Raw genomic sequence first — 20,093 nt, 5'->3', positions numbered from 1 at the left:
AGACACAATTCACAATGAAAAAAAAGATTTTGCATGCGACAAATGTGAGAAGAAATTTGAATTCCGAAGTCATTTGAGTAGACACCAATTATCTCTACACAAAGGCCGCAAAGATTTTGCATGCAACAGATGCGAGAGGAAATTTGAAAATAAATCAACTTTAGTCAAGCATAAAAAAATATTTCACGAAGTTATCAAAGATTACATATGTGAAAGGTGCGGGAAAAGATTTGGAGAAAAAAAAAGTCTGCTCATACACTTGGAAACAGTCCACGAGGATCGAAGAGATACAAAACGAGTATACAACGGTTACTCTTGTGATAATTGCGGAAAAAAATTTCGACACAAATATTATTTTCTTTTGCACCAAAGGACAGTACACGAAGGTCGAAAAGATTATGCATGCAATAATTGCGAGAAAAAATTTGGACGAAAATATCAGTTGATTTTACACCAAAAAACAGTTCACGAAGGTCGCAAAGATTTTGCATGCAATAATTGCGAGAAGGTATTTGGAATAAAATCGAATTTGCGTTTGCACCAAAAGACAGTCCACGAAGGTCGTAAGGATTACTCATGTGACAAGTGTGAGAAGAAATTTACTCAAAAACCGAGTCTGCTCTTCCATCAAAAGACAGTACACGAAAGTCACAAAGATTACACATGTGACAGATGCGAAAAGAAATTTAGACACAAAGGGATCTTGCGTGTCCACCAAAAGGCAGTCCATAAGGGTCGCAAGGATTACGTATGTGACAAATGCGAGAAAAAATTTACAAAGAAAAATGGTTTGCTTAATCACCAGAAGACAGTACACGACGGTCGTAAAGATTACGCATGTGATAAGTGTGAGAAAAAATTTGGATACAAATCACATTTGCTTCTCCACCAAAAGACGGTCCACGAAGGTCGCAAAGATTTTGCATGTGACAATTGCGAGAAGAAATTTGGACAAAAATCTCATTTACTTAGGCACCAACAAGTAGTCCACGAAGGTCACAAAGATTATGCATGCAACAACTGCGATCAACAATTTAGAAAAAAATCAGATTTGTTGAAACACCGAAGGATAGTTCACGCAGGCTTTAACGATTTCGTATGAGAAAAGTGCAAGAAGAAATTTTGGAAAAAATCACATTTGCTTGCTCACCAAAAGGCAGTCCATAAAGGCCGCAACGATTTTGCTGGAGGCAATTGCGAGAAGAAATAATGATTGACTATTGTAAATATGTGTAGATATGTGTAGATATGTGTAGATATTATGTAAATATGTGGTACATGTGTTTTTCTACAAATTCAGTAAAATTTATCCCAAAATAATTGTGCATTAGCTGAAGCTCGAGCGTTCAACTATTATTACACCTTTGTAGACTGACGTTATGGTCTTTTTAGATTTCGTGTACTATACTTATTACTACTCTCAATGACTTTTTTGGATATTTAGTTCTGTAACTCTTGTATGCAACGATCAACTGATAATTTTGTTTGGAATTGTGGAACGTCTTGTTTGGATCTGTGAATGGGGTAAGCGTTTCAATGGCTACTGGATTTTTAATACACCTTATGAAATACGCAACCCCGAAGGGATCATATTTAAGTTTAACACCTCTAGATGGCGCCGACTTTAGGCGTCGCTCTCGCAAGTGGAAAAGCAGCATTTTGATTTAAACCCAAAATTTTTTCTAAATTTCATAAAATATTGGTAGCAGAAGTTAATATTCAGTTATATCGTAGGAGACACATTAATTTACTTCGATCATCAAAATTGCAAGTGTCAGTGCAAAATCCATAAATATTTTCCAATGAGATTTCAAACTTTTCAAACGAATCTATTATCGTTTTTGTTGCTAGGGAATTCTCATCGGTGTAGATATTAATCAAGCCCCATAGAGATTCTTTAATTTGTCCCAACTTTTACTTCGATACTTCATTGCAATACACGTTATATGGCTCTGAATCATACGAATGCCCATGTCGAATGTTGCCGCATTCAAACTCGAGAAAGCTAATCCCCCCAGAGAAATTGCAACATTACGATGGTAAGTTGAACTCTTGTTCATAATCAAAATAAATACTAATTAATTATTAAAATATTATAAATTTTTACAGCAATAATATGGGACTTCTTGAACAGTCATCGAAGTTACAGGAGATTGCATCAAAGGGAAAAGGATGATTTTATGTTAGAAAACAACGAGCGTTTGAGTTACGCAATAAGAGACGCAAGAAATGAATACCACGCATTTCTTGCGAGTTTTAATGAATAAACTTTAAATTTGTTTAATATATTTAAATGAATGAAAAGAAATTATTTTATCTCTTTTTTATTTATTATGAAATGATAAGATGTGAATTATCTTTGAATTTGTTTAAGAGGCCGAATATAAAATTCGGCCGTATCAAAAATTGGTCAAAAGACCTATTAAATGTTCCCCTCCACGGAAATCTTTAGTAAAAGGCGAAAGATTTATTCGTTTACTGAAGGGAAACTAGGTTGACAAGAACACTGGTTTTGCCCGTACTCAACTCCCGAACATTGCTGAACTTCTTGCAGAATTTACAATTGGATCATGCGCTGCCTAGTGTCAATTCGAGGTACCTTACATTGACAGTTTTCAATTTACATGGTATCGCCCGAGTATTAGTCTGGACGCTGAGGGGGTTTTCGTAATACTCAATCGAATAGTGGTTTTCAACGCATTTCTTTGCTCTGACAAGGAGACCACACCGGGTGTGGGTGACCAATTTTCACCAAAAACTTTTTGTTGCTTCCTGGTAATTCTCAATCATGAAGCCCAGTATGCTTAGTTTGATTCCATGGGCGCCCTATAAGTCATTTTTGTGAACATTAAAATGTAATTATAAGAATTAAATAGGGAATGGTTAATTTGACTTATCGCATCTAATTTAATCTTAGACCCTCTTACCCATCATGATAACTCTGACATATATGTTTTCTAATACAACCCTTTCATAACATACTAATAAAAGCTTCAATAGTATGAGGAATGATTGTGACTAATGAATTTCACTCTATTGTGGCACCCAAAACCTGATAATTTGTCAAAACTACGCGTGCAATGTATTATTTCATTCAAAGTTAAGTTGACTTACTCGAACTATCAAAACATCACGAGATATTGTTAAATTAATGTTGATGGCGATCGACAATCTCGTGTTTACTAGAGTCTGAGTCTGAGATCTACAAACTTTACGCCGTATACGTATACCAATCGTTAAGTAATTTTCATTCTGATTAATGCGTGGCACTCGGTGCGTTGCTGGTTGCACGCATTTCCAGCCCACGTACATATTCTTGCATTCATTTATCGTATACCTCGCATGCGCTCGTAATTAAACGTGCGAGGAGGCCGCAAATAATCGCGTGGATATGTGTAAGAGTCCTTACACGTACAGCGTACCTTTATACGCCTTGCGCGTTATAAGTCATACGAATATGTATGCGTAAGGGTGAGCGCGAGCCTGTGTTTTTGCGCAGCGCAAGAAAAAGTCCTTACAGAATTCCTGGCTTAGAAATTTACTATGGCCTTTTCCGGTGATTACTTCGTTCTATGGCACGTAACATCCTAGATTGTTGTACCCGCGCGCGCAGTGTGGACTCGCTTCTCCTCTGCGACTTGTTTATTTTTCATGACGTTCTGATAACGAGATTGACGCGCGCGCGGGCGATCTTTGTGGTAAAAACACCTTGAAAATCACGATATTTTAGCTCGAGCACATCTCGCGATGAATATGAAATTTATTAAGAAAAAAAAGATTTTTTTTTAATCAGCCACTGTTGACGTACGTGTCACGTTACTTTGCGCGAAGAATCAGCTCGAGATGATAAGAAAGAGAAGCGAGTAGTGCTGTGCAAAGAATGGAAAAAAAAAGGCGGAGAAAACCCGTTGCACGAGCGCCTACTATTTTCTCTCTCTCTTTCTTTCACGTAGTTTTCTCCGGTTTCTCGCTTTTATACAGAATCTGCATATAATGACTGTGACGCAGGCGCGTATAATACGGTACCCGGCGCTCGTTGCGCAATTACACCTGCGAGATATATATAAGACGCGGGAGCTGGAACAGTAGGGAATTTGCTTCGATTATCGTGCACGCAAATTGGGATCGACGCCAATCAAGTCGACACAGCTCCGAACCTCAAACGGGCGTACATAATAATGATCTTACAGTCAAAGATACAACAAGGAAAAGTCAATAAAATCGAGAAAAGTAGATTCACCCGTTTTCACGTTACTTTGCGAAATTTCTTTGTCGTTCAATTATTACGATGACATTTACCAAAATCGATAACAATCATTGAGTCGTTAAATACAAAAATCTGTATTTTTATGCAATGTGACCGACCATGTGAATCATCATTTAGGACTCAAAAGCGTTAAGTCAAATTTTTTCAAAATGTGAATCACGCTCTCGTTTAAAGCTCAGCCTCACGATAAACTTCGCACGTGTCGGAATTTTTTTTCAATTTTCCTCAACTTAATCAGCCTTTCCTTACATTGATATGAAAATTTAATGCTGGAGTTTTCATCCCACCTAACTTTAATATTATTTTCTACAATTCAAAATAGTTTGTACTAATTTTAGACTTTTTTACGGGCACAAGTATTTATACTGTGAGTGAAATTTTTCATTTAAGAAATCTTAATGATTGAATTATGAAGTTGATGTTTAAGTTTAGCCTTTTCAAGTATTGTAACTTTTTTTAACAGAGCTTTAATTCATTTGAATCGCTCTTTAACCACAATATCGATTTTAATTCCAGATGTAGTGATTCATATTTCTGATTTCGTGGATTTTTATTTGATTATGACTCTTAATTATAAGAAATAAAGATTGATGTCAAGATCGGTTTTCGTTTTGATCATCAAAATTTGACAATCTAAAGCAATAAAAAATGTTTTCTTGTAGTTTCTCTGAATGGCGAGAATAATATCAAGAGAAATGTTATGTAATTTGCAAAATATTAATATTAGTTACAACTGACCGTGAGAATACATTAGTAATTGTGTGCAGATTTATACACTGACTTCCTTTTATTGATATTTTAATATTCATTGATTTTTTATTACAAATCTACTTTTGATAATGCAAACGGAACTCTGAAACTGTCCAATACCTTATACGTATTATGAAGTTATGAGACATTTAAAAAAAAATCTTCTTTAAAAAAAATTGCACGTACAAACGAAAGATTCTTTTTTTTGGTATCTCTGCTACGGAAGATTTAAAAAGAAAAAAATAAATTTTTGTTTGCAAACTTGACAAGGTAGATAAAAAAGATAGGCTATGAGTACAGTTCGTAAATAATTTCAATAATAATTATACATGGTTGACTTTTATATGAAATTATTCGTGTGAAAATTTTATAAATTTTTGCGGTTCAGCGAGAAAAACAATAAGTAATTATAAATTCAAAAAATAAATTAAAGTGGTAAAGTTGAGTATGCTGTTTATCGTGTTATTGCTTTCATGCGAATTTATTACAAAATAATCTTTATGGACTTTCGATGTTTCTATGTTGACACTTCATTTTGGAGGATGTGTCTAACTGAAACTGCATCAATATGACTAAATACGTTGTTATTGAACCCAGTATCTGCAATTAATGATTATGATCAGTAACGATAACTAGATGATTGAGATTGAGAGTGATTCTTTAAATAATTACATACTGATTGCACCAAACTTCCATTCAACGTAATGAAACCACATGCTGTGAAGTTGACTTTGACATGCAGTAAGTAAGACGAAAAATTTTTGAGCTAATAATTTACATTACTATATAATTATTTAATAGCAATTAATCGCAGTGCCTATGTAAAATAGTCAAAAAAGTACCTCGATTGAGATTTGATTGTTCACCTTCGCTCTGATAAGCTCTTGCACCAGCATACCCGTTTTATCGATCTAAAACAAGCAACATCAACACCCTTGACGACTTGACTTTTTTTCATTTACTAGGCTTTTAAGGGAGTTTATATAAATTATAGGATAACGAACTTCGTTCAGTGTTTTAGTGACGTACATCGTCAATGCGATGAAAGCCGACATGAAGGAGACGATCCACAGGAACAGATTCACGTACTCGACCGTCGAAAAGATCCTCTTCTCGATTATGTAATCGAGAATGAAGTACGAAAATACAACGAGACAAACGAATATGTAGATGACAGCGCCGAGTATCGTGTAATCGTAAAAGTCGGTGACTTCGCCGATCGTTCGAACCAGGGCGTAATGCAGCTCCGACGCTTTCGCGATCAATTGGGGCACCGTCGTCTCGTCGACGTGGCCATTTTTTATGACGTAGCGATTCTTCATCTCGATGGTTTTCACTGGATTATTATTGATGCGCGCCGCGTCTCTACCGCCGGCCAAATTCCTCAGTAAATCGTTGATTCTCGAGAAGGATCGCTGCAGTATATTGACGATCACGGCGTACTGCAGGCACAGCCACGTTATGACGAAATTTCGCGTGGCACCGCTGACGAACAGAACGAAGTTCTCCTGATAGAAGGCGCTCGACGACAGCACGATCAGCGTCAAAAGCGCGTGAAAGCCGACCAGTCCGACGATGCTGAAGCAGTGGTCGGCGCCGCGACGAGCTTTGTTACCACTGCCGTCCTCGAAGGCGCTCAATTGGCCGATCGACTCGTTGATCCTGTACATCTTGGTGGCGATCGCGCTGAAGGTGCGATTTTTGAGGCAGTTCGTGCAGAGTATCATCGTGGTGACGAAGGTGCCGAGGAATATCTCGCAGAAGTCGATTATGTGAAAGAGCGACATCTTTTTCTCGTAGCGGTGGGTGTAGATCGCGTCGACCGTCATGACGTTCGACACGCCGATCGCCGCGATGAACGCGTAAGTGTAGAGCACGGCCAGGCGCGAACTCACGAAACGCATCTCCTTCTGGGGGCCTCGCTGCACCAGCGTCAGCGGCGCTATGCCGAACACGTTGAAGATTCGCAGCAGCAGTCGGATGAACGTCAATTCGGTCAACTTGAGCGCGGTGAACATTTTTGCAAACTTCGCGGCTACTAGTTCGCCGGTGCATTTCATTTTGCTGGCGGTGAATCGATAAAAAAAAGTGGAGACAAGCGTGTCACTTAGATGATTAGACGTTTGTCGGGCGCGCGTATAAAACTAATAATGCTTAAGGCACACGTAACGATTGCATATTAAATTGCGTACGCGTGGACGGACTGATCGTATCGTCTAGATGTATAGTTTGAAAACTTTAAAAGGATTTTCAATAGGAGAAAACGTAATGGTCGTTAGTCGTACTTTCAAAACGATTGCCGTAGTGCACGAGAAAAGCTCTTTTATACGGTGGAAGGCCAAAAGTAGGTCTTTTTATCTTTAATAATAGATTAAACAGGCAATAATTCTCAGAAAAATATTTATTCTATTGAGATCGAAAGGTCATATTATTTCCCTACATAAAACTAATTGGATCATTAGGAACGCTCTAAAAAGGTGGTGTTTTAATATTTGAAAAGTGATCAATAAAGATGTTTTTACTGAGCTACAAACACTTATCTTAATACAAACATTCGACGAATTTACAAAATTTGCGAAGAGTATCGAGTAATTTATTGTTAAATAAATATATAGACATTAAATAATATTTATAAGATTCTTAATTTAAGTGATATACACATCATTCTATCAATGAAATTCAGTGGCAACGGCATCGATTATCCTCTGCAGAATTTGCGGATCCAGGCCGAAGAATGGCCTATCCTTGGACGGTCGATACTTTTCGCCGATCGATCGTCGTCTCCTGCGCTTCCTGAACAGCAAATCTTCGTCGGTGTCCTCGTTGAACTGTGGATTGATTTTAGCGTAATACAAGGCTGCGAAGCCACTGTAAATCAGCAATGCAGCCGTTGCCAGCTAAGATTCGAACACGGAAGAAGGAGAAAGTTATTGATTTTTTTATAATTTAAATTAATAATTTTTGTCGAATGAGTGAGAATATTTACCTGAAAAATTGCCCAAAATTTGTAACTACCCTCGTTAATGAGAAAATCGTAGTAGCTATTCCAATGATCGACGACTCTAGGACTAACTACAGCTTTGGAGTTGTCTACGACTGCTTCTCCGTCGTCTTGATAAACGTCATCGTGGTTCATTTGTCGTTTTTCAAATTTATTTTCTACAGATTTGAGCGTTTTCGACGCTCTGAATAGGAAAAAAAGTCAACTCAGTTGCAGTTTACGATTCACAAAAGCTTTACCGATTTTTGCTACCTCGCGCGTGCAGAATAAAATCGAAACTCTTACCTGTGAGACGCTTCGGTAGTAGCAACGGGTCTGTAAGCGACATCGTCGGCTCTCGATAAAACGGCCAACTCGGCTAATCCAGTATCGTCGAAAGCAAAAGCACTCGTGCTCACTATCGCAAACAGCAAAGGTCCAAACAATAGTCTCTTTTTCATTTTGTAGCTATTTTGTCACTCGTTAGCTCGCGCAATACATACACACTAACAAATGAGAAAAAGAAAAAGAAAATCGTTCTTTTTCGTCGTTCAACAATCCACACGAGCCTTCTTCTCCACAGGTGAAAATTGCCTCATTGACTCGTTACAAAAGGCCAGACTGGTGGTCCATTGACGGCGCGATTTCGGTCGACTCGTCCAGGGCAAATTAACGACGCGACCCGTCGACATAAAGACGTCAAACTGACCGACTCAATGGGTCGTCTCAGCTTCTGGCCGTTCTGCGTAGGCGGAGGACCACTAACTGTATAGGCGAGTCGAACGTTAAGCAAACGGTCGCAGTTCTGTTGCAGCTGCTGGCCCCGCGTGTGTACGCTAAAAAGGCCCTAATTGTTACAGATCTGTGCTAAGCCGAAGGAGGCAGAAGCAGCAGCAGCAGAATCGGATGTTGGATATTTCGCTCGTGTGTTTATGCGCGCGCCTACTTTATCCTATACCGAGTTTAAACGCGCGTGGAGGCACGACTTTGCGTAGAATATAGTTTGGACTACTACTGTATAATACGGTGAAACTTATATAGGCAAATATTTTAACTCGAGCTCGCGCGCGCAGAACGCGTGTTAATGTCGTTTCACCTTTTGGATCTTTACCGCGCATCATCTAAGTACACCGGCACACTCGCGCGATCTGGCCACTTAATAGGCCTTCTTAAAATTGTAATTAACCGATTTTACGACTGCCGAGAAGTCGATAGTCGCGTGCTGCATGCTGACACGGTATTGTGTGTGTATGTGTAAACGCTAAATTAGAATCTTGTATTCGAGTTCATATGGGCTTCTATACATACTAAAAAATATGTATGTATGTACAACGCTGCGCTGCGCCTCCACGTGCGTAACCATCAAGATCCTAAGGTGAATAGGTGTATGTGTGTGTTGGTGTACCATATCCGTTACATTCGCTATAAATATGTTCCAAGTACTAGTCGTCGACAATAGCGTGATAATCATTCGTAATTTGAAAAAATGCACGCGAACGAACAAGAGTGATATTTTTTCATTAAAAAAAAAAAAAAACATTTTCTTGAGTCCTTTTTTAAAGAAAAAAAAATTTAGAATGATTTGTGTTGAAATAGCAACAATTGCTTGATGTAAATTATAATTTAGCCATGGAAGTTATTTATTAATTAAAAGTAAGTTTTTGCAATCGACTCCAAAATAAACAAGCCAATACCGATCTCTAGTCTAAACAAAATTTGTAAAGCTAGTTTATGACCTTAATTGAACTACACTTCACGGCCCCCATTTTTTTGTTATCATCATAGATTACAGAATCTGACGCGACTGCGATGCAGCACGATAATCTCGACGGATCTCGTCGATGCGCGAATATTATGCACGCGAATCCTAGTGCGCGTCGTCGGCGACGGCAGCAGCGCGGCAGCGAACCAACGATTAGCGGACTCGTGCCGACGCGCTCGGATCCCGTTGAGAGACAATAATTTAATCAAGGAAGCGTTAATATCGCATGTGCACGCGCACGGCTCGGCAGCTCATCTTTCTCTCTCTCTCTCGTGGAATTTTCGCGCCACCGTGCGAAGGTGAGAGTCTAACATAATAGCTCCGCGGCTGTCTATCTCTTTTCTCTCTTATATTACACGTGCAGTAGCAGCAACTGATTGCTACTTGGGATACACACGCGCGCGCGCGCGTGCACCTTAAATACGGATTTTTTTTTTGTTCTTCGACTCTCCTCGCATAATTGCAGGCGTGTATTTACACGCGCGGGAACGCTTCATTGTCTGTGAGATTCTTGCAAATACACACACACACGCCCCGGCACATATGGGGCAAATTTCCTGAAGTGTCCTAGCGCTCTGCCGCACGGCATTTTTTGGCCGAATCACTCAATTTCTAACTCGCTGTAAAAGTATCAAAACGCCCCTCAAAAAAATAACTAACTTATGATTTTGATAGGAAATTTCCTCAGCTTTCTGATGGTGAGGTCCGATTTTCCGGAATTTTCCATTTTCCCCTCGGAAAATGTAAGTAAACATTCAAACTCGAATATCTCGAAAAACGCCACTTTTTTTGCGTTTTTTATTGTTTCAATCGAAAGATGAGGTCTTTTTACATCGGACATGGTAGTTTTCAGAGTGTATTTTTGATGAAAACTAAGGAAAATACGAGAGGTTTTAGTTAGCGCTCGGCCGCTCAGCACGATTTCGAGCCTTGCGCGGCTCGCTGTAACTTGTAACTCGCTCTTATGACATAGTGATTTGGCTGGAAAAAGAAACGAACACATGTTTTCGATAGGAAATTTTGTCAGCTTTCTCATGGTGCAGTCGGATTTTCCGATAATTCACATATTCATTAGAAAAAGTAGAAAATAGACCTTCAAGTCCATTTTTTTTGGTGAAAATGTAAATTATCGGAAAATCCGACTGCACCATAAGAAAGCTGAGAAAATTTCCTATCGAAAACATGTGTTCGTTTATTTTTCCAGCCAAATCACTATGTCATAAGAGCGAGTTACAAGTTACAGCGAGCCGCGCAAGGCTCGAAATCGCGCTGAGCGGCCGAGCGCTAACTAAAACCTCTCGTATTTTCCTTAGTTTTCATCAAAAATACACTCTGAAAACTACCTTGTCCGATGTAAAAAGACCTCATCTTTCGATTGAAACAATAAAAAACGCAAAAAAAGTGGCGTTTTTCGAGATATTCGAGTTTGAATGTTTACTTACATTTTCCGAGAGGAAAATGGAAAATTCTGGAAAATCGGACCTCACCATCAGAAAGCTGAGGAAATTTTCTATCAAAATCATTAGTTAGTTATTTTTTTGAGGGGCGTTTTGATACTTTTACAGCGAGTTAGAAATTGAGTGATTCGGCCAAAAAATGCCGTGCGGCAGAGCGCTAGGACACTTCAGGAAATTTGCCCCATATATAAATATATCTCCACGCGCGTATCCCTTCGATGCCACCTTGCCACCGCGTCAGTATTTCTTGCACATGCCCTATCGCGATTGTGCGCGTCACTATGTGCTGCATTATACATATAGCGTAAATAAGCGCGCACTTTGTATACACCAATTTTCTTCCTTGAGATCAATGCGAAAGATTACTTTTTTTTTGAGAGAGATAATTCGAAGTGAGACAAGTATTCCATTAACACTGTATTTCAATGTGATTGATCAGTAGCATTTATTGACAAAGCTTAAGTTATATAGCATTATTATTTATAATATAAATTGAATAATGAAATTATTGGATACAAGTAACGCTACAAATACACAGACATATTCATATTTACAATTAAGCGTATACACATTTAATGATTACAATTACTAAATATAATTAACTGTATATTATTATTTATAAAGGTTTGTTATTTAAGGTATAAAAGTGCATGGTTATATGCGTCGCGCTCGATCTCCTCGCGATACATGGCCAAAGTTGAGCGACCAAAAACAGCCTATCGTCGTTCCCCGTTGTCGAGTTACTGCGCGATCTCGCCGAATTTCTCGATGCCCTCGAGCACCAGAGTGACGTAATCCAACCAGCCGGGCCCATCAGACCCCTCCACTTTGGTGCTTCTAGCGTTGTCGGCAGCCGCCGCTGCCGCCAGATTCGCCGGAAACTGGATCTTGTGCCTGGCGACGCTCTTCAGCACTAGCGCCGCTATGTAGATGATGAAGTATATGCTGAAGTACAGCGGTACGTACCAGAGCTTGCGGCCGATGTAGTAGTACGAGTAGGCCGGCCGCTTGTTCACGCGCTCGTCCATGATCTCCGGCTCCTCGGTCGTCATCGGAGGCGGTGGAGCCAACATCGGTTTCTCGTAGTGAGGATGGTGATGATGATGCTCGTAATAGTGCGGATAGTCGTCGTGATCGTGATCGTGATGCGGATGATGGTGATGGTAGTAATCATCATCGCCATACGGCGGGTGATCGATTATGATCTCGTCGTGATGCACCTCGTACGGATCGTGGGCATAAGATGGCACGGATTCGAACGGCCGGTCGTAGTGATCGGGAAAATCGATGGACTTTGGCGGATGATTGATATCGAAGGACGACGACGAGGACGACGATGAAGAAGAAGACGATGACGAAGGTGGTGCCTTGTCATTATCCATCGACGTTTGGTAGTCTATTGAACTGGCACTTGGCTGATACTAAAATAATCATTACGAATCGTTAGTACGCGAACACATTTGTTATATTATTATCGAACGCGAAAGAGCGCGGAGAAGATATGAGACTTACGTGATTCGATGTGAAGATCGGATACGGCGACTGCGCCGAGGCTGCTGGTTTCGGTTTCGTGTCCAAAGTCGAATAATCGGAACTCACAGACGTCGCCGCGGGCTTAGAGTAAGAAGACACGGAATTCGACGAGGAGCCCCGCAGACCCTTATGCTTGAATGATACAGGCGGTGGATGGTAGCGCGACTGAGCCACGTCTTTGATCGACAATTGCTCGTATCTGGAAAATTACCGATCAAAGTTTCGATACGGAACAAGACAATTGACACTGCGCCGTGCAAACGAGCAAAATAACTCACTTCGATGGTGTGCGATGATCGACGGCCTCGCCGGGCCTCAGGTCGTCGATGTTCGGCGCCGGGACCTCGTGAAGCGGCGACACGGTGAAGGCTACCTGCAGCGGGTCGCGCTCGTGAAAGGATCTCGCCTCGGGAGGCGCGACCACGACTTTGTTTCTCGATACTTTGGAGTAAGCGACGGCCGAGTGGAGGAGCGTCAGGAAACCTAATAATAATAACGCGAACTTCGTCATCTTCTTAGCCTAATGGAGCCTCGCAATGGCATAACTCGCGACAACTAAAACCGAGGAGGCTCGCGCCTGGACTGTCTAGCACTTGACTCCCGGCGACTCGATGTAGACTCGTCGAGGCTTAACCGTTAAAATAAAAGCCTCGTGCTTCTCTCTACTCCTCCTGTTGTTTTTTCGGCTTTGCACGATAATTGCCTGAGCAAATTATGTAACGGGTGCGGGTGTAGTGCGAAAATATTACCGAAGCTGTGCCGTGCTCTGGGCTGCTGATGCTGCTGCTGCTGACCGACTCACATATTATTATAGATCGAATACATTATTAACCTATTTGCTACTTCCTAAGAAAACTGCGGTGATTCGATATATATAGCGCAAGTGAAGAGATGCAAAGTGCTTGAAAAGAGGTGAAACGCTAATTAACTCGCGAATACGAAAGAAAAAGAAGATTTACCACATACTCTGGTTGATTTGTCCTAGCCACGCGATTTAACGTCGAAATATGATCGGTACGGCAAATGAGAGTACTTATTGCTAATTGAATTTTTTGACGGTTATTTTATGTTTGTATATTGCTTTATAACGTATATTGAGATCCGAGCGCATTTTTAGTAACTAGTTTGCGAACGCGTGAATTTTGGGTTGTAAATCATTTATATACGTAAGGCACTTATATTGTGTAGAAAAGACTAGCGCTTATGGATTTAATGTACTTTTGTTTTTGCATTATTCATTATTTTCATCGGCGTTTTCTTCTTCGCCCTCTTCTCTTCCGGAGAAATCGTCGCTATCGTAATCGATTTCGACGTTCGGCGGATTGACGGCGAAAAGGCCGAGCTCGTCTTTCGCGATCACCTTTGCGATATGAGATTTGATTTTATCCTCGATCGCTTGGGTGATCGAAGGATCCAAGACCAATTTAGCCGTAGGGTTCCACTCGTACCTAATTAGATAGAAAAACGATCGGATTAATTGGATTTTGTAATAACCATACTTGATCGAGTATCGTGTGAACTTACTCAAGATTTTTAATTTTAAACTGAACAAGTTTGATTTCTGCTTTCTCGTCGTTGATCTTTTTTATAGCTAGCTGCATGAAGGATGATTCAATGGTCTTAACACATATCTCAACGTTGCGGTCTCCTTTTTTATAAGTGACCTGTGAATAATTTTTATAAAACATTAGCGTAAATTAAAACACAGAAAATTAATCTCTCGCATCTAAAAAGCTCACCATTAGGTTTTCAAATTCCAATGGAATGTAAAGATGGGCTTCCTTATTTTCCGGTAAGACGATCGGCCTCCTGTCGCACCTCATAGTGTTCAAATTTTGGATGCGAGCCTCGACGACGCTCAAAACCTCGTCACCGTCGTCGGTCTCACCGATGCAGAAGAGCTTGGGCAGGGTAGCGCTGCCGGAGTCGGCTTTCAGCGACTCGTTGGTCGCGTCCAAAAATTTGTCCACGAATATCTTGAAAGCGCCGTACAGTTGCTTCAAATGAATACTGGAAGAAAACGAGGATAATAATTAGTTATTTTATTTGCAACGCAAATCGAATGTCAACGACAAAGTTTCATTACCGGAACTTGTTTCTCAATGAGTAATCGGCGCCGACTTGATTGCTGGCACTGCCCCGATCGTAAAGCGGCTCCAAGAACAGATCGTGGATCGCCGACAGTATCTCGTCGAAAGTATTATCCAACAAGTAATGCTCCACGGCTTCTCCTGCGAGATCAAACACAATAATAATAAATTGCACGCATGTCAATGAAGATTTGTTCGTAAAGAAGAGTTCGTACTTTTGACTTTGTCAGTGAGTTTATCCAAAACCGAGACGATTTCCCCCGACTCGTTCTCGTACGTCAGCTTCATATCCGTGTGCTCGAACTCGTTGAGGTAATTTTCCACGGTAAATCCATCGCCCTCGATGAAATAGTTCACGGCTGTCTTAAGTCTGGTGTTTTTCACCTCGAGCCTGCACGAGATCGTAATGTATGATCGAAAATATTCAATGTGGGACAAGACGAGGTTTTGTATTATAATGATGACAAGTTCTATACTCACTCGTAGTTGTAGTATTCGTGGGAACCAGATGTATTTCTGATACTAATTTTTCCGGCAATTTTCACCTCGGGTATATCAAATCGGCTGACGGTGGTCAAAGTTCGCGCTTGGCCTGAGATATTGGGCAGCAGAGTAACCTCGGGTTTCTCTATTATCTCCGAATTCGACAGCTCACTTTTGAACAAAAATTAGAAGAAAAAAAAGATAAATAACTTTGTCGATTCATGCATTTTGGCGAAAAGTAACGATAAATTATGAACCTACATGTAATCGTCGCCGATGCTGAAGCCAATGATGCGCTTAGCCAACAGAATTGCTGCATTTTTTCGGTCTTGGTAACGAAAATCATCCAAAACGTTTTTTTCCCAGTGCTAAACAAATGTGAAAAACAAATACATTTTAATGAAAAATTTATCTCAATTTATATGAGCTTCAAAAAAAAGTTCAAATTTCGCTTTCGATCGAAGGTCTTTCAAGTGCTCGTCGTGGAGTGTCGCCCGCCGCGCACGCAAGACGGCGCATACTATTTACGGCATTGTGTGTAGGTAGTGTATTCATCAAAATACGACTCTAAACACCGCATTTTTGTCATCTAGGCTATTTTAATCAATTTCAAGTAACCAGTTCAGGTACCGTTGAAAAGTTTCTTTCACTTGTGCGTTATTATAACTTTCAAGTGGTTCAGAATTTTTTAAATTACAACATACGATTACATTGCCGGGTATTTAAATACGATTTACTCACGTATAACCTCCATTTTTTGACGATTTTAACTTCATTTTTCTGAAGCTACCAAGTATTTGCATTTTTAAGTTATTAATAGTGAATTTTTTTACTCTTACAGAATCTAGAAAAATGACGGAAGAACTACAGAAAAAACTTCAATCTGAGATTGAAGAATACAAACAGGTTCAAAAAGAATATCAAAAATTATGCTCCAGAAGACAACAATTGGACAGTCAGCTAAGTGAAAATACTATTGTGGATGAAGAATTAAAGCTTATGAAGCCAGGAAATGAAATTTACAAGCTTGTTGGACCAATACTAATCAAACAAGATCCTATTGAAGCTAAAGAGAATGTCAAAAAGCGGTTGGAATTCATCAACTCTGATATCAAACGAACGGAAGAAGCAATTTCATCTATTGAAAAGAAACAAGAAGTTCACAGAAATAAACTAGAAGCACTGCAAGTGCAGTTTCAAAAAGCTCAAATGATGATGGCCCAAAAGGCTAAATGAACTCCCTAAGTATTTGTATATAAACAAGCTTTAATTATTATCTGGGAGCTAATACTTGCTGATCATTTATAATGTCAATTATATACAACTGAACATAATTATGAATGAGAATATTTTGTAATATATTCATTAAATAAAGTATATAATACTGTTTCAAGTACAAAGTTCTTTAATTATTATTAACCAAATTTAATATATGCTTAGATAATTTTTTGAATGATTGAAAACTATAATCGTAAGTATATAATACTGTTTCAATTGCAAAGTTCTTTAATTATTATTAACAAAATTTAATGTATGCTTAGATAATTTTTTGAATGATTGAAAACTATAATCTTCTAATTAAATCAATCAAGTGAGGTATTTCACTTTAATCAGGAAGGACTATTTACTTTTGGATGGAGTAGTGTAAGATATAAAAAATTTCAAAGCAAGATTTTCTACTTACGTATTCAATACACTGTGTTATTTCCATGGAGCCGCACAAACATCCAGCCATGTAGTCATTGTTGGTCACTATTATGAGTACAAATTTGCATTAAACTTATTCACACCAATTAGATAAGATTATCATAATGAAGATGAATCATACATACCTTCAATAAAATTCATTGTGATGCTTTAAGCTTGGCAAACCTCTTCTAAAAGATGCAACTAAAAAAGAACAAATGCAGACTTTTCTCAAAGAGAGATGGATTCGATTTGCGACCAAACGGTTAAAAAATTCGAGCCGCACGGGTGAGAGTAGCGTCGAATTTACGCACTTTTGATCGTAAACAAATAAACACTCCTATATAAAGTCGATTGTCGCTTTGAGGCGAGGAATTCTATTCAACAGCTGACAACTTGAACAATCAGCCGCGCGCAGATTATTAGCACTGCAGTCGTGAATGAGAGAGATGGAAACAGAGTCGCGGCGTTATGTGTACTCGGTGGGTAAGCGCGTCGCCGGGCGGCTTCCTCTTGCGAAAATTGCACACACTCAGTGCAGATGTAGCCCGGCTATATTGCATAAAAACTGCTCGAGCATCGAGAGATTCACTTGCTGTCGTATGACGCCTATAATACGGCAACTAATCATACACGTTTGTAATTAAGGCATTTATGATTTGAATACATAGAGGAAAATTATTTTTATAGAAACTTGCCGAATTATTTAAAAATTTGATTTATAAAGCTGTAAAATTTCTAATTAATTATGCTGTTTTATTTTAATTTTAATTTAAATAAAATAAAAATTCTTTTTTTTTAAATCAAACAACTTTCTTTATTAGAGCATTCAGTTTTTAAAGATCAATTATAGATTTTTAAAAATGTACTTCTCTATTAAATGTAACAAATTATGTTTTATTTTACATATTATATATAACATTACAACTATAAGTATTATACAACAGAATTAAGTCACTACCAATCTCTTTCTTTCTTTTGGTATGCAAATGTGAGGATCCTTCTATACTTAAATGATTTTTGCATCGACATTTGCTTATGTCGAGGCTTAAGTCTGCAATAAACAAATAGCCTTCCTTCTTTGGCAACATAAAAGCAGCCTTTGCAACGAAGTTGAGGTTTACCTCTTTGTTTCATACCGCATACTTGATTGAATTGAGGTATTATTGGAGTCAAAAATTGTGTCTCTGTTGAAACACTCCAATTGCTGACAATTGGTTGAGGTGTAAAAATTGACTTGCAAATACCATGAATCCCTCTGCAGTTGATCATGGGTGTAAAGGCTCTTTTAACTAAGTTATTTACAGTTCCTTGGAACCTAGTTAAAATTTGCAAGTTCATTTTTCTGTAAATAAAAGTTTTGAGTATAATCTCACATGTATATTAGTTATGTTTTATGAAATAAAACTATCTAATTAAAGCACATTTCACAAATCAAATTATTAAACACAAATTGAATGTAAATTCTGCTTAAATTTCAAAATAAATATAACCTGCAACATGCGTTTTAATTTGATAGAAGAACATTCACTGTAAAGGAATTTTGACATTTTCTAAAAATGTTTCAATCCTCATATAGAATCACACGGCTGTTAATATTTACCACGTTTTCGTTTGTTGACAAATGGAAATAATTGCAAAGATCCTGAAGTTCACGTCTGCTCTGTGTTTCGTTACTTCATTTTCATACATGCAGACAGGCAAACGCCAAGCAGTAGCCAGCGGCACACTGCGAAGAGTAAGCGCGAAAAGTGTGGTTAAGCGCACATATTGTAATCATTAGTTGCAGACCGCTGTCTGGACTGTCACGCATAATTTCGCTATCATCCAACCCCGCTCCGAAATATTTTCTGATATTTGTTGGCAATAGTCACTTATTATAACAAATAAAAATGTTGCGAAATTTTCGCAATTTGGTTCAATTGAATGTAAGTAGATAGTAAATTATAAAAATTGGTTGTTAAACATTTTTCTATTTAATTTGTTTTCCTCTTACCAATTCATCTATGTTTCAACAGAACTCTATCAAGAAATCATGCATCAGAAGTTTAAATCTAGTTCCAATAGTTGTTGAACAAACAGGAAGAGGAGAACGAGCTTATGATATTTATTCTCGTTTACTCAAAGAAAGAATTATTTGCTTGATGGGACCGGTAAGAAATTATACGTAAATAATAGAAATGAAAATTCTTACCTAATTTTATTTCCTATTATATTACTAATAAAGACTTGTAACATCACTATTATATTTGCAGGTGACAGATGACATATCATCTCTAGTTATAGCTCAATTACTTTTTTTACAATCAGAAAGTAGTAAGAAACCAATACATTTGTATATCAATTCTCCTGGTGGCGTTGTGACAGCAGGTCTTGGCATTTATGACACAATGCAGTATGTACTTCCACCGGTTGCAACATGGTGTGTGGGTCAAGCATGTTCAATGGCAAGTTTATTATTGGCCGCTGGAGCTCCAGGAATGAGACATGCACTACCTAATGCTAGGATAATGATTCATCAGCCTTCTGGTGGTGTTCAAGGTCAAGCCACTGATATTAGAATTCAAGCGGAAGAAATTCTCAAACTTAAAAGTCAAATAAATAATTTATACGCCAAACACACAGGAATTGATATTCAAAGAATAGGTAAGATTTTATTAAACTTTGTAATAATTTTATTAAAATAATAACAAACTTACATAATAATATCATGAATTTTCAGAAAACAGTATGGAAAGAGATAAGTTCATGACTCCAACCGAAGCAAAAGAATTTGGAATAATTGACAAAGTTTTAGAGCATCCATTGCAAGAACAAAGTGAAGCAGGAGCAAAAGCTCAAAAAACATAAATCCTATAACATTAAGTGAGTTTGTGAATGAATTGACTGCTCTAAGTTAAGTGATATTTTGATTAATTGTTTCATAGATTTTATGAAGGTTTTGATTCCAGATTATTGGTATCATATGTATTGTCATTCAAAGTGTTTTGTTAATTTGCATTGCAAAATATGTAATTTTAATTACATTTGTTTTCAACTGAAAAAGAACTGTTAATGATAATGATCCTTAAATCTATTTTTAATT

At 38.4% G+C, this 20,093-nt stretch overlaps 6 protein-coding genes and 1 non-coding gene across 9 annotated transcripts; 2 read left to right on the top strand and 5 right to left on the bottom strand.

The window, feature by feature from the left end:
- Window positions 1-2,375: 2,375 nt before the first annotated feature.
- Window positions 2,376-2,498, bottom strand: LOC111694653. Its single transcript, XR_002763685.1, has one exon. It is a non-coding gene; the product is annotated as a U5 spliceosomal RNA (small nuclear RNA).
- A 3,017-nt stretch (window positions 2,499-5,515) lies between these two features.
- LOC106657423 (putative gustatory receptor 28b) lies at window positions 5,516-7,077 on the bottom strand. The gene is made up of 4 exons (XM_014378955.1): window positions 6,022-7,077; window positions 5,860-5,928; window positions 5,694-5,783; window positions 5,516-5,617 (listed from the first exon to the last, which is right to left on the bottom strand). The coding sequence occupies exons 1-4, from the start codon at window positions 7,075-7,077 to the stop codon at window positions 5,516-5,518; spliced, it is 1,317 nt and encodes a 438-aa protein (XP_014234441.1).
- Window positions 7,078-11,750: 4,673 nt separating this feature from the next.
- Window positions 11,751-13,284, bottom strand: LOC106657449 (protein eyes shut-like). Its single transcript, XM_014378983.2, has 3 exons — window positions 13,028-13,284; window positions 12,729-12,948; window positions 11,751-12,637 (listed from the first exon to the last, which is right to left on the bottom strand). The coding sequence occupies exons 1-3, from the start codon at window positions 13,258-13,260 to the stop codon at window positions 11,957-11,959; spliced, it is 1,134 nt and encodes a 377-aa protein (XP_014234469.1). The 5' UTR covers window positions 13,261-13,284; the 3' UTR covers window positions 11,751-11,956.
- A 672-nt stretch (window positions 13,285-13,956) lies between these two features.
- Window positions 13,957-17,427, bottom strand: LOC106657448. The gene is made up of 9 exons (XM_014378982.2): window positions 17,155-17,427; window positions 17,007-17,074; window positions 15,584-15,690; window positions 15,320-15,493; window positions 15,055-15,230; window positions 14,836-14,980; window positions 14,489-14,759; window positions 14,274-14,413; window positions 13,957-14,197 (listed from the first exon to the last, which is right to left on the bottom strand). Exons 1-9 carry the CDS (start codon window positions 17,168-17,170, stop codon window positions 13,981-13,983), a joined length of 1,314 nt encoding a protein of 437 aa, XP_014234468.1. The 5' UTR covers window positions 17,171-17,427; the 3' UTR covers window positions 13,957-13,980.
- LOC106657451 (prefoldin subunit 6) lies at window positions 15,865-16,718 on the top strand. The gene is made up of 2 exons (XM_014378984.2): window positions 15,865-15,948; window positions 16,164-16,718. Exon 2 carries the CDS (start codon window positions 16,175-16,177, stop codon window positions 16,556-16,558), a length of 384 nt encoding a protein of 127 aa, XP_014234470.1. The 5' UTR covers window positions 15,865-15,948; window positions 16,164-16,174; the 3' UTR covers window positions 16,559-16,718.
- A 451-nt stretch (window positions 17,428-17,878) lies between the features above and the next one.
- LOC106657455 (39S ribosomal protein L36, mitochondrial) lies at window positions 17,879-18,701 on the bottom strand. 3 transcript variants are annotated; one of them, XM_014378990.1, is made up of 2 exons: window positions 18,612-18,701; window positions 17,879-18,353 (listed from the first exon to the last, which is right to left on the bottom strand). In XM_014378990.1, exon 2 carries the CDS (start codon window positions 18,347-18,349, stop codon window positions 17,966-17,968), a length of 384 nt encoding a protein of 127 aa, XP_014234476.1. In that variant the 5' UTR covers window positions 18,350-18,353; window positions 18,612-18,701; the 3' UTR covers window positions 17,879-17,965. The 3 variants fall into 3 exon arrangements, with proteins under 3 accessions (XP_014234476.1, XP_023319339.1, XP_014234477.1); XM_023463571.1 differs by having other exon boundaries at window positions 18,557-18,645; XM_014378991.2 differs by lacking the exon at window positions 18,612-18,701 and adding an exon at window positions 18,502-18,590.
- Window positions 18,702-18,843: 142 nt separating this feature from the next.
- On the top strand, window positions 18,844-20,053 carry LOC106657454 (ATP-dependent Clp protease proteolytic subunit, mitochondrial). Its single transcript, XM_014378989.2, has 4 exons — window positions 18,844-18,936; window positions 19,027-19,161; window positions 19,264-19,654; window positions 19,731-20,053. The coding sequence occupies exons 1-4, from the start codon at window positions 18,901-18,903 to the stop codon at window positions 19,856-19,858; spliced, it is 690 nt and encodes a 229-aa protein (XP_014234475.1). The 5' UTR covers window positions 18,844-18,900; the 3' UTR covers window positions 19,859-20,053.
- Window positions 20,054-20,093: the final 40 nt, after the last annotated feature.

The sequence above is a fragment of the Trichogramma pretiosum genome, unplaced genomic scaffold, assembly GCF_000599845.2.
Source record: "Trichogramma pretiosum strain Unisexual culture from Peru unplaced genomic scaffold, Tpre_2.0 scaffold119, whole genome shotgun sequence".
In the NCBI taxonomy this organism is placed as follows: Eukaryota; Metazoa; Arthropoda; class Insecta; order Hymenoptera; family Trichogrammatidae; genus Trichogramma; species Trichogramma pretiosum.
This window is presented reverse-complemented; position numbering and strand designations above follow the sequence as displayed.